Source organism: Rhinolophus hipposideros (genome assembly GCF_964194185.1).
Source record: "Rhinolophus hipposideros genome assembly, chromosome: 3".
Taxonomy (NCBI): domain Eukaryota; kingdom Metazoa; phylum Chordata; class Mammalia; order Chiroptera; family Rhinolophidae; genus Rhinolophus; species Rhinolophus hipposideros.
This window is the reverse complement of record NC_138049.1, coordinates 83,995,880-84,009,474: the sequence shown is the minus strand read 5'-3', so window position 1 is coordinate 84,009,474 and position 13,595 is coordinate 83,995,880. Positions and strand designations below refer to the sequence as shown.

The following is a 13,595-nucleotide window of genomic DNA, read 5'->3' as shown; positions in this document are numbered from 1 at the left end:
GTCGCCAACTTTAAATGTAATAGAAAAGGTCATAACCTGAAAGGAAATAAGGAATAAGAAAAATATTTACTTTTCTTAGAAAAATGTTATTTTGCATACAATTTTAATTTATAAGGTTAGATAAATCAAGAATGAACTGATTTATTCCTTTAAATTAATAAATTCAGTGGCTTGGGTCTGTGTTCACAAGGGGATTGTATGTTATTTGAAACTTCTGTAAGTTTAGAAATGAGAAGACATCAGTGATTCAGGTTGCTCCTTGTGGTAATTCCTGATTTTGGTGGGGGATGGGATGGGGGAGCAAGAAAGAAAAGAGGATTTTGGGAACCCTGCTGTGTTTGTTGAAACATTTCAAAGTACATGTATTTCGTTTTTCTTCATACTTCTTCAGTTGTATTAAATGAGTTTTGTCTCTAAATGTATGATGAACTAAAATCTTTAGAAAAAAAATGCATCTTATCTGATGTTAGAATGCTGATGTGAAAAGTCCAGTTGGAGTATTTAAAGGTCCTTATCACAGTAAAGACATACTCATACTTCTCTATTTCCTTTTCATTTTGAATGGTTGTTACTGATTTTTATATCTAGTAATGGAAAGTATTTATTTTTTCTGTTCTGATTTGTTTTAAATACAATCAGAAGTTTTATAATTAATTACAAGACTGTAGTTTTAGTATGCAAAACATGCATCTGTGTATAATTGAAAGCAGGTCAAATATTTTAAGAAGCTCCTTTCAGAAGGGCTTAAATATAGAAATTCTTTAGTGGAGAGACGAAATTACATAATAGTCTTATTTATTTTTAAAGGAAAACTGCAGGCAGGAGTACTTCATGAATAGAGAAAATAGCTTAAATTTCAACTAAATTGAATGCAACCCAAAATAGTGTGATAGCTGATTATTTCAGGTTAGAGAAATAGTCTGTGAATGAGATGTGGAAGCACGCTGAGCTGTTTTACACTTAACTAGACACATTTTCTACACCTGCAAATGCAGGGTCTCTATCAAGGAAGAAATCAAGGTGCTCTGAAACAGCAGGGAAAGTGAAGTCACACAGGCGAGAAAAAGTAGCTGAAGTACGAAGCAAATGAATACTTTTTTGCAGCATCTGTTAACATAAACATTAGAGGTATGCTGTTAGCCATCTGGGGCTACCATCCCTGAGTTATACATTTGGATCAGTGGTTTGAAGTACAGCTGTGGAGGGAAATGGAAGTCTCTATATATCCTTGTTGACAAGTTGTGTTTAATCACCTAAGACCCTCCAGTTCTTCAAGTGCATCCCCAAGGACTGTTTCTTTTGTCACACAACAGATCAGTGTCACAGAGGCTTTAATAAAAACCTATCATCCCCATTCACTCCACTCCCTATTGCTCTCTTTTCACTTCCAAGTGTTAATAATTAAGTCCAAACCAAGGGAAAAAAGAGTTCTTATGGAAAAATGAAAATATGTACTTACACATCCATGTCTTTACTGTGTCTCCTCTCCACTGTGGTAATGATATATAATTGTGGATAGTTTGACATTAATTTTAGCTTATTTAATAAATTTAAGTTTGTAAGTGTAGTGTGGGATAGATTATGTTTAATTTAAAGTTTCCAGCATTAGAAGGGGTACAGTGTTTAACAATACATAGAGAGGAGATAAGATTGCAAACGTAATGAGTGGTTTATGTGACATTTATAATAGGAAATAGATTCAGCAGGAAGTTATAGAATTTTGGATTATGCTACTTAAAGACGATAAATAACATGTACTATGAAAGCCACTATTCTGTCTGGGCAGTCTTTTAAACATTTAGTAGAAACCTATAGATACAGTTGGCAACTCCAGTGCACTTGGTAGAATTTATGTTCATACTTAGGAAGCTTTATGAGAAATTTACACAAAATAAGACTTTGCTCAAGATTCATGCTTACAACAAACAGTAAAGGAACAGTTTGGTTCTGGAAAACCCAGATAAGAATATTTCTTACATTAAATAGGAAATTGACAAATACAAATTTAGGTAAATATAACATAGGTGTGTTGTGAGACAAAAATGATGAATGAACATATAGTAATAAACAAGGAACTTTAGAATTTCAGTTATTGCCTCACAAATTTATTAAATGAATGAGAAATCTAGGAATTTAAATGATTTTTAGAGTCTAGGCATATAAAGATTTATGTCTGAAACAAAGTCAGTTCTATCTGTCTATAATTGTGTTAGTCATATGAAATGGCACAAAACATGGCCAGTGAAATCTGGCAAGACCCAGCATCATCTCAGGCAACTCCCCAATCCCAAATGTACCTCTGGAGACTTTCTTTCATGGGGGCTATGAGGGGTAAAAATGTGGTAACATGTTTTCTAATGCTCTAGGATGGCCAGAATATATGGGACTGCATATACTAGGGAATATATATAGTCCATATATACAGGACAATAATGGCACTGTTTTACTCAATGGTAAAATAATTCACCATTTTCTATAGTAAGACCAAGAAGGACATGTTCTTGAATCAAATGCAAATTTTGGATAAAATTTTAAGTTAAATATATGAGGCTAAAAGAAGTTGTTGCTTAGGGCACAAATGTCACCAGTTCACTCTACTTGATGTTCAGGGTACCTTTGGCTGAAGAGTTTGCGAAGCCCTTGGGTGCCTCGGGGATAATACCACTTTTAGGGATATTATGAGGATTAGAGTCTATGGAACTCCCAGTAGAATGCCCTGCATGTAGTAAAAAGATGAGGGATACTGCTCTTATTCCTACTGTACAAGAGCAATCCTGTAAGAGGACAAACAAAACAGACAATTTCATCTCTTGGATGACAACATGAAGAACAAAATATGCTGTTTTACCTGCCAGAACTTTCCTTTCTTTATGAGAATCTAATTGCAAAACTACTTCCTCCGGTAGCTTAAGAATTTTGAACCAAAATTAGCAGGGTATTCTAGAAGTAAAATGATTTTATGGGTGTGTTACTCTAAGGGAGAAAATTCAGCGATCCATGTACATTTATCGCGGCATATTTCTTAATACCTTTTTTTCTTGCTCAAGCAATTGTTTTCCATTTCTAAATGATGTAGAGCCTCAGTAAGGTGCTTAGGTTAGCCTTTGAATAACAAGCTTCTTTTCACACCATAGGTTTCAAGATCAAAAATCAGCACTGGGCTGTCTGTTTGCACTATTCCCAGGTTTACTGTCTCAGTTCTTCATATCATTCAGACCCCTGAACTGGAAATATCTTGTTAACTCTGCAGTGTTTAATATTTTTGGGAAATTAAACTACTTGGGTATGTTTAGAACTCAAATGGAATCTATACGTTTTGCTTGACAAGGTCTTTGGTTGGTTTTTAGAGCCGACATCTTGAAAGTTGTGTTTGTGGCCAGCTGATAAAGAAATTTCCATATACCAACGCATTGTAGTGATGAAACCACCCTGTTGTGAAGATCAAATGAGATAATGTGTGTGTAAGAGCCCTGTGAACACCAGGGAACGCTGAGGGAATCTGAGCACTAGTTAGAATGAGTGACGGACAGCATCTCACCCAGCTGGGGAGAACATGAAACTGGGGCAGTTTGGTCCCAGGAGCAAAGGAGTGTATAATGTGGATTCTCACAGTTTGGGATTTGTAATTAGGATCACTACTATTATAAGAAAATATAGTTCAAAAAGACAGGATTTTCCATTGTTACAATCAATGAAAATTAAAAGAGCAGCTGCTTGTTAAAGTTAATTTTACTTGACATCTGCCTTCGTCCATGTAATAACAGTGATAATTCTGTAGAGCAACCGGTTCTCTCTAGAGCTCTATCTTCTTTTACTGTGAGATCGCTGCTTAAATAAATTGTTGCGTTTTGGTTTCAAAAATTGTTTTCTCGGCCTCCAAATTGTGTGTCTCTTCGAATATGTGTGTAATTAATTATAATTAATCTATGGATCTCCCACTTAGTAGAAAAGGGTTTGTATTCTAGATTTTCAGTTGGTACTCTTAAGGAGTAATAAGGTACAGCAGGCACCATATGAAATCTTGTATGAAATGAGAAGGATGTAAAGACATTTTGAAAAAACATTCCGTATTCGTTTTTAATTTAAAAAGACACCTAATGGAAACTTGTGTCTACATAAACCCTGCACACAGATGTTTACAACAGATTTACTTATAATTGCTAAAACTTGGAAGCATCCAAGATGTCCTTAGGTACTGATTGGATAAAGAAATTGTAGTCCATCCAGATGATGGAATGCTAAAAAGAAATGAGCTATCAAATCATGAAAAAACATGGAGGAACCATAAATGCACATTACTAAGTGAAAGAAGCCAATCTGAAAAGTCTGCATACTGTATGACACTTTGGAAAAGGCAAAAGTATGGAGACAGTAAAAAGGTCAGTGGTTGCCGGGAAGTAGAGGGGAAGAAAGGATGACCACGTGGAGCAGAGGGGATTTTTTAGGGCAGTGAAATTATTCTGTACAATATTACAGTGGTAGATGTGTCATTATATATTCTTCCAAACCCACTGAACTACAACTCCAAGAGTGAACCTTAGTGTAAGCTATGGCTTTGGGTGTTAATGATGTGTTATTGTAGGTTCATCCATTATTATAAACGTACCACTTTCACGGGGGATGTTGATGGAGGCTGTGCATATGTGGGGCAGAGGATGTCTGGGAATTTTCTGTACCGTCCTTTCAATTTTGCTGTGAACCTAAAACTGCTCTAAAAAATAATATCTGTTAAAAACAAAACAGCAAACTAGGACAAAAACCACCTAATTTGATCTCCTTGTCATTGTACCTAAGTGCCACTGAAAGAGAGGACTGCTCTGCTTTTTTGAGTAGAACAGATTGTATGAAAAGAAGGGGCTAACCTGTGCTGGTTACCTGTTTAGGATTTCTTTTAAGGTACAACTTTGATATTAATGCATATTGTCATTCCCCGAGTTTTGTAAGGAAGAAGGTAAAAACACCAGAGAACAAAATTGAGCAATATTTTCCAAGTAAGTGTTGTTTTCTTGTCATTTTTATGTGTTTTAATTTAGCCAGTGTTGCGTGAGTAGTTCAGTGAAGAGGCATTTATTATTTTAAAATAAAGTCATCCTCTTCATTTTCAACTGATTGAGTCATCGTTGTTTTCCAAATACCTATTGACTCTCTAAGAACCATTGACCATATTTACTTAACGTAGTTTCCTCTTTGTGTATTCTTGCTCTCTCACTTCACACCCATCATTTGAAGAAGAAAATCATGGAATTTTTTTTCATTCTGCAGGCCAATTTAAAAAATTCTGCTTCAGAATACCAACTGGCTAACAGCATAGTCTACTTTAGGATTTTAAGAGCTGCTGGAGGCAGAGTGCTTGCACAGTGCTTTTCTCGGGGAACATTTTCTTTCTCTCCACAAAGTGAAATTCATTTATTCCAGTTGTGCAACAAGAGTTAAATTAAAAGAGCTGCCCGTCGTTTTCTCTCTCTTCCTCTCAATAAATCTGTAGTTGCTTAATCACTGTTATAAAATTTTTTGTCTATTGGCAAAATTCCTTATTTCCCTTTATTGTCTCACTCCCACTAGGAAGGCAGATACCATACATGGCAGATACCTCTTATCTCCCATTCCATAACCAGAGCAGATGTTGGCAATCAGTCCTGTTCTCTTATCTGGATGTGGCTTGGACCGAACCCTCACACACTTCTCTGCTAAGCTACCACTCGTGAATGACCATTGGACATCCCTGCTTTATGCATAATCCTTGGGAATTTTTAACCAGTCCATGGCATTACCTGCTATTTTTTTTGCTGATAATACTTAACTATAAATCTTCAGCTCCATATCCTCTTCTGGGTTCTACATCCATTTATATTCAGTTGCTTCTGGGATATTCAAAAGCACCTCAAATTCAGCATGCTTAAAACTAATAATTTCCTTTTCTCTCCCTAACTCCTCTTCCTGTAGCCATTATATTGCAGTTAATACAACAGTTTACCCACCTGGATGTTCTCTCTTCTATTTTAGGCATGAAGTTATGTAAACTCCTTCATATTTCTCACCTCATATCTTCCTTTCAATTGGTACAGCCTCTGCCTTAATTTGGTTCTTCGTTTTGGATCCCTGGATCACCCGCCTCCAAGCCATTCCTCACACTACTAGAAAATCAGTCATCCCTCCCTCCCTGCCTCCCTCTCTTCAACACAAATGTATGCAAAAGAATATAACAAACACCCATGTACTTACCTCCAGGATCATAATTCTAAAAATAACTTTGTCAATGCTGAGCTAATTTAAGTGGAAAGTCTAAGAATCAAATATTATCTGTGTTTGCCTTACTCTTAAAAAGATGTGAGAACTGAACATGTTTTCTATCCAGGTTTTACCATCCTGGAGTAGATTAATCTTCTAATTGCTATTAGGATTGCAATGTTCTAGAACCGTTATGTCCTTTTGGGGTGGCAGTGTTTTGAGGCAATTATTTTGGGCTCCCTTTCAAAATAACTTACTTACCAGAAACTGCAACTCATTTATTTAGCAATAGTGTCTTGAAAAGTGTTTAACATAGCACTGTAATTTTAGCATTGGTACATAAATGACAAAGGATATTTCTCTACATCTAAGTGAGTTTTATTTCAATAGAGTCACATTTACGCTGTCCCTATAAATATATGAAGCAGTTTCAATCTTGCCAGGTTGCATTTTTTTTAAACAGGTGTTTACTGTCAATGACTTTGAACTTTGATGTATGTTTTTAGTAATGTTGAGAAAATATATTTAGCCAACATTTCTGCTTTATTTGTAACTATCATTTAATGACCAAAAAAAACCAACAAAACAAACAAACAAACAAACAAAAAACACACTAAAAGCAAAAAGACATAGTTTAGAAGGAAGGAATTATGCCGAGATTTACTTTTTCTGTAGTGCCTGTTACAGTGTATTCATAATTTGAGTTTTGGGTTTTAGTTTCGGGGCTACTTATTTCCGTAGAACCAGGGAGCCATAGTTAAGCTGTATTGAGTGGTAGAGTATTTACCCTCCCTTTAAAGAAACTTAAGTTACTCCATTCAGCTAGAAATGAAAAGAGAATGTGTGGCCCCTCTAGTTGATAGTTCATATAAATTTTGGAAATTCAATGCCACAAGGGTCAGTGTCTAGGGGAAATTTTTCTAAACTTGCACTCCTTTGGGAAATACCTGAGAGAAGTGAACCTTTCATCCACCTACAGAATTTGGGAGTGCCTACTGTGTGCTGCACCACGTACTGTGTCAGTGGTGCAGGAAAAGTGGTGACAAGACAGAAATGGTTCCTGCCCTGATGACATTTACTGTGGTCTTGTGGGGAGAGAAAGACAGACACGAGTGAGCAATCTATAATGATACATAAGATAATTCCAGATGATGATAAATGTTGTGAGATACCTTAGTAATAGCGTCTTACCCCCCAAAATGAGACCTAGCCAGACAATCAGCTCTAATGCATCTTTGGAGCAAAAATTAATATAAGACCCGGTCTTATTTTATTATAAGACTGGGTCTAATATAATACAATACAATATAATATAATGTAAGAGCGGGTCTTACATTAACTTTTGCTCCAAAAGACGCATTAGAGTTGATCATCCAGCTAGGTCTTATTTTCGGGAAAACACTGTAGTAACAGAATACCAGCAGAGAGGGTGCTACTTCACCAAAGATGGTTAGGGGTGACCTCTGGCAGGAGCTTACATTCGAGCCAAATCCTAACTGTTGTGAAGGAACCTTCAGTGAAAATGTGTGGGCTCTTCAAGACTGAGAAAGTCCACGGGTTCGTGAATCCTGAAGAGCATCGTCATATTTTGAAAAATGAAGGAATGACAGGTGACAGAGGCACGCTGGGATCTTGCAAAGGGCCCTGACTGGTTTGCATGCGAACTATGCTGGCACTCGCTGTGGCAGTGGACGGTGCCCTGTGCTGTGTGGGTCCTGGGCCCAGGTGCCAGCAGCTAGCTGCTTGTGGTCTGAAGAACCCAGTTTCCTCCAGAGTAATACAACAGGGTTGGACCAAGCACTTCCAGACCCTTGTGTTTTGCGCTTTTGAATCTATGTGACATTTATTGGCAATAAAAGGAGAATTATTAGTTAGTAAAATGCATTATTATTACTTTTTTTACCTAAATATATGGAAAAGTGCAAGATTTACTCAATGATACTAATCTTTAAAATGAGATTTCTTTAAGAATTAGTAATCTGTTCTACTCGTCTAAAACAGCACAAATCTTGCATTAGTTGATTTGGTGTGCTAGATAAATTTTTAATAAATGAAAGGGCATTTTAATACCTCACCTTTGACCTCTCAACAATAACAAATGAACTATAAATTATGTCAACTTTTATTATGGTTCCCATGAAACAGTCCTAACTCAAACAACCCATTTAGGCTTCACAGATGTAAACAGATCTCTCTCTTTCATTCTTGGTGATTTATGTGTCAAGGACATTATTATTTTAGGAAAAACAAACAACTGAAGATATGTGGAAACCAAAGTCTATGTAAACTAAACAATTATTAATTTCGGGTTGTAGAGGAAAGTAATACTGAAAAATCTTGTTATGCTAGTGTATTGCTTCCTTGGAAGGCTGACAACTGTGATTTAGTTTAGTTTTGATTTAGATTTAGTTTTGCACAAAGCAGGAATTTGAACCACTTTAACTATGAAATGTAGACATACTTTAGTTTGCATCAATGAATACAATTGAACAGCTGCAAGTTTCTGGATTTGTGACACATTTAATAAATATCTGTTAAATATCTGTTATGTCACAAGTGCTAGGGGTGTGGTTGCCCCTCATAGTCTGGTGGATGTCTTGGTAACCACTTGGCATCAGACAGAAATTTCTTAAGAAAGGATGGCACCAACAGTCCTCGTGTGTTCTTGTTCTCTCACTTTGTTGAGCATATGTGTTCCAGAAACTGGAGCTATGGCGGATTTCTACCTGGGATGCTCCTGGTGTGTCTTGTGGAGTTGGCGGAAGCTGTATAATCGGTCACACTCATCTATGCCCAGTGTTTGCCCCTCAAGGAGAATCTTAGAATGTGTGATGGAAGAACAGACATAAGTTTAGCCTGAGAGACTAAGGGAATTTTTTCAATGGTTTTAATTAGGGGAGTGGTTAACTTTCGTCTTGAAAATGTCACTCTGGCCTTGGTGTGGAGAATAAATTAGGGAAGAGGCAAGAACGGAGACAGAATCAGTCAAATGGAGATGTTGTATTAACAGTTTGGGGAAAAGGAAATGAAGGCTGAGATTAAGATAGTAAGTTGAGAAATATCTTGTATAGGGAATGAACAGACATTTAGAAACAGTTTGCTCTTACTGAGGTGTTTTTGTTTGTTTCCTTTCATTTAGAAAAGACAGTTTGGTTAGAAAGCATGCTTTATAAGTTGACAGAAGTAACTGAAAAAAACCTAGTCTGCCTGCTCCATCTGTTTTCAGAAAAATGACTTTTGAAATATCTAGATAAATTACTTTAATCTATTCAGAGCCAGCTTGGTTCTGAGCCATGATCTCTTAAACAACAAAAAAATGATATTTTATAAAGGGGTTTGACATTAGCAGATATAGGATGTGTTAAACTGTTTTGTTTATAAGACCTTGATAACATTTTATATGTCATGAAATACTGGACTTAACATTTCTTAAGGATACTAAGAGTCATTTGGTTGTGCTAAAATCACAGCAGACTATTTGTCTCCCTTTATTGTATTTTAAATTAGTCTGTAACTTTGTTGATTTGTGTTGACTTACACAAAATTGGGAATATTTCTCCATTATTATTATTAGGTACGATTTAATAAAAATGACTTCATATATGGCATTTCAGTCAACATTTTTTCAAAAATAGAGTATTAGATGTTTAAAGGGAATAGTTTTATGAATTAAATATCTGTAATCCATTTTTAGAAAATTCTAATTAACGTGAAATAATTAGAGAGGACAGATACTCTACATAAAACCACAGGATATCTTTCTTACGATCAGAGAGAAAAATAGAGATACATAGAAACTTAATTACTATAATTGCGATAAAGGAGATCAGGCTCACATTTCCATGACCTGTTGAACAGTAGTTCAGAATAAGGCTTCGGCTCTCACGTTTTCTTTCCTAGATCAATTTGGTCTTATATTTCAATATTAAATACTTTGAGTTGCTTTTGTATGTTTAAAAGATATTTTTAGTTTTTTATAGTAATGGGGTTGCATGGTAGTGTGTTCGTGTGTGTGTGTGTGTGTGTGTGTGTATGTATACATACATTTCTACATGTAACCATTTCACAGTGGCTTAGCTATAAATGACAGTCCCTCTCTCCAATTTTTCATCATCCCAGAGTTCCGCGCTACAAGATTGGGTGCTGTAAATGTAGAAGTTGTTCCATTTTTATTCACAAGGATATTTTCACGACTAGAGGCTTTTTCATGAACTCAAATAGTTTTCTTTGTTTTGCCTCCTTTTTCTTTACTTATAAACTTAGTGACACATCCTATAAACTTAGGGCCATACAGTTAGCTTTAATCACAGACTGTATCAACTTTCTATGCCTTTCTTCTATTTAAAAAAGAGAAAAAAATGTCCTTGCATTTTAAGTACTCCCTGTCCCTCTGCTCCCCCAGCCCTATTATGCATTCAGCGTTGAGACGTGTTCAGTATTTGGCTCTTGCTGTTCTTACTAACCTCATCCTCTGCTTTTAGTTAACAGCCCGGTCCTTGCCCACTGGACAGTCCGATGAGAGACTTCAGCCTCTGCTTAACCACCTCAGGTAATATGAAGACACAGCCTTGTTTTGTGTATAAATGCAAGTGCATTAAAGTGGGTAAAGTATATTATAGTGATTAAAACCCTTCCAATTACTAAAAACTTAAAGGTTTTTTTCTTGCTTTAATTAGGTGATTTAAGTTGAAGTTCTTAATATAACACATGTTACCCTTGACTTTAGGGTACCATAGAAAGGTCTTTTTATTCAATAAAAGTGTGTAGAACTGGTTGATAAGTTTAAGTTAAGATGAGTGGAGATGATTGGCTACAGAAAGATCTGAAAGGAATGAGCTATTTACTTAAATACAAGGCTAAGGCATATTTTGGGACACCGACATATTTTGGGGGGGTAGAGGATATAGGTGGGATTTATTTTTTAAATACAAAAATAATGTATCCTCATTAAAAAAGCAAACTTAGAAAATACAGGAGAGTAAAAGGAAAAATCCATCGTTACTACTTAGGATACTTCCTTTTGTAATGTTTTAAAACCCAGAAATTAGACTTTTATACAATTTGCTAACTTTTCATTTTAAAATAAACATTGTAAGACTTTTTTTCTGTTATTAGAATCTCTCCAAAAACCATTTTTAGGTACTACATGATGTTTTTTGTATGGATGTATTATAGTGCATTTATCTCTCTTGCAGCAATAGACTATTTCCAGTTCTTTTCACAAGTATAAGAAAATGTCATATGTAAATATCTGTATTTCTGATCATTTCCTTAGCATAGATTTTCAGAAGTGGAATTACTTTGTCAAAGCATATGAACCATTTTAAAGATTTAAATATATGTATTTTTTTCAAAAATCTATTCTTATATTTTCATATTGTGTAAGATTTCCCATGTTACCATGGGAAAGATGCTAACAGCCAAAACAGATGGGGCAGCCAAAACAGTTGCTAATTTAATATTTAATCATAGAGATACTTTTGTGATCATGTACATTTTATTTATTATTATTAGGAATGATTTTAAAATATTCATTTTTATTTTGGGGTAGGATTAACTCTCTGTATCTTTGCCCATTTATTGATAACATTTCCTGATTTGATTTGATCTTGAGTACTTTAGATATAAAGGATAGTAACTCTTCATTGTTATTTGTTACAAACATTTTTTTCTGAAAGTTTTTGATTATGCTACATTACCTACATTTCAAGTTTTATGTAGCTAAGCACCAGTAGTGTTTTCTTTTATGGTTTCTTTTTTTTCTTATAAAATTCAGAATATCACTTCTCATTCCATAACTTGGGTGAATACTAATTTCCAGTATCTTTTAGTATTCTTTATTTTTTCTCCCTACCCTCCCACTACCCTTTTTCTTCCTCTCTTACCCTTCTCTCCAGTAACTTTCCTTCCCAGACACTTCTAAACTACGGGTATATATAATTGTTTTGTTGGAGGGGGAGGTCAGATTAACATTAAATATTATACCTAGTTGTTAAATTTCTTAGAGCACTGTGTTAGCCAATCATGGTTGAGTCACTTCCCCAATCCCCCTCTCCTGCCTGTTAAAATCATCAACAGGTCAGGTCTCCTGAGTATGTGTCTTACTGTAGTAGCCTCTTATCTGCTCTGCTTGACACCAGCTTTCCTTTCTCTAAACTATTTCACGTCATTTCAGACTGATTATATTATTCCTTGGCTCAAAACCAGTCTGTCTCCCCAGTTTCATTTTGGATGAAATCTGAACTTCTTAGCTGGCATATGAAGTCCTTGTGGGAGGGGCCTGGCCTGTCTCTTCAGACCCTTTTCGTTCAGTGCTGGCCACCTAACTTCTAGTGCCGCCACCTGCCTTAAAGTTGCTCAGATACAGCATGCCATTATTGACTTCTGTGTCCTTGTAAATGTTTTTCCTCTGCCTGGAATGCTCTTCTCCCGTTTCCAACTTCTATAACTTGACTAACTTTTGCTTGTCCTTGAAGACCCAGCTCATGTCCCCTCCTCTGGTAAGTTTTCCCCGACCATTTAGCTGTCATGCCCACTTTCTTCTGTCTGAATTTGATATTTTTTATGTGTCTCCATAATCCCCTATGGCTCCCTCTATATTCCAGGACTTAGAATGTAATCGTTTGTTTACTTGTCTCATTATTATAGTATGAGCTGCTGGAGAGTTTGTAAAGTGCCTTTCATGTTTGTTTCCAGTGGCTGGGACAGTATCTGGCACATGATAGGTATTCATTATGTGTTTTGTTGAGTGAATGAATGTGTATTATAACAGTGATATTTTGTTTTTTTATGCATAACTTTTTTAAATTTATAAATCATGTTGTCCAGTGTTTCCTATAAAACCACTGGTGTATAAGATACAAACCTGAAGCCGAATCACACTTCTAGTTAATGCTTGATTCTGTGCAATAATGATGGATTCTCCTTCCTCCATCTCAGTATGGTAATTGTCAACTAGAATTTAGATTAACTACTGACATGTCTCTTTGAGTCCTTGAAACTTGCACAAACTGTACATTCATTTCGGGCTTTCATTTTCTGTGGAGTTCACTCATGGCTGGTTGCTAGGCAACCATGGTGAGATGCTACATGTAATATGCACCACTAATGTTGCTTTTTCTTCTTATTATTAAACCAAATGGTTTCTCATTTTATTACCATGTCAGAGACATCTGTATGTAAGGTGGCAGCTGATGTGCATAGTTTCACACTTCCTGTTGTAAAAAGTAACCTTGTGATGTGGCTCTCAATCATATTGAATTGTCTCTTTTGGCTGTCTATATGTAATGCTTTTTTTTTTTTTTTTTTACCATCCTTTTGCTTAGGTCAAAATAGGAATGCATATTGGTTTGAGAGATTCTAATGAT

At 35.7% G+C, this 13,595-nt stretch overlaps 1 protein-coding gene across 1 annotated transcript in view; it reads left to right on the top strand.

Annotated features, from left to right (window-relative positions):
- Positions 1-13,595, top strand: part of LOC308494407 (DNA primase large subunit-like) — a gene marked incomplete at both ends in the record, with an annotated part of 230,208 nt that overhangs the window by 107,936 nt on the left and 108,677 nt on the right. The window contains one exon of the mRNA XM_081042219.1: positions 10,710-10,777. Coding sequence (XP_080898345.1) covers positions 10,710-10,777 — 68 coding nt within the window. The remainder of the gene's footprint in view (positions 1-10,709; positions 10,778-13,595) is intronic.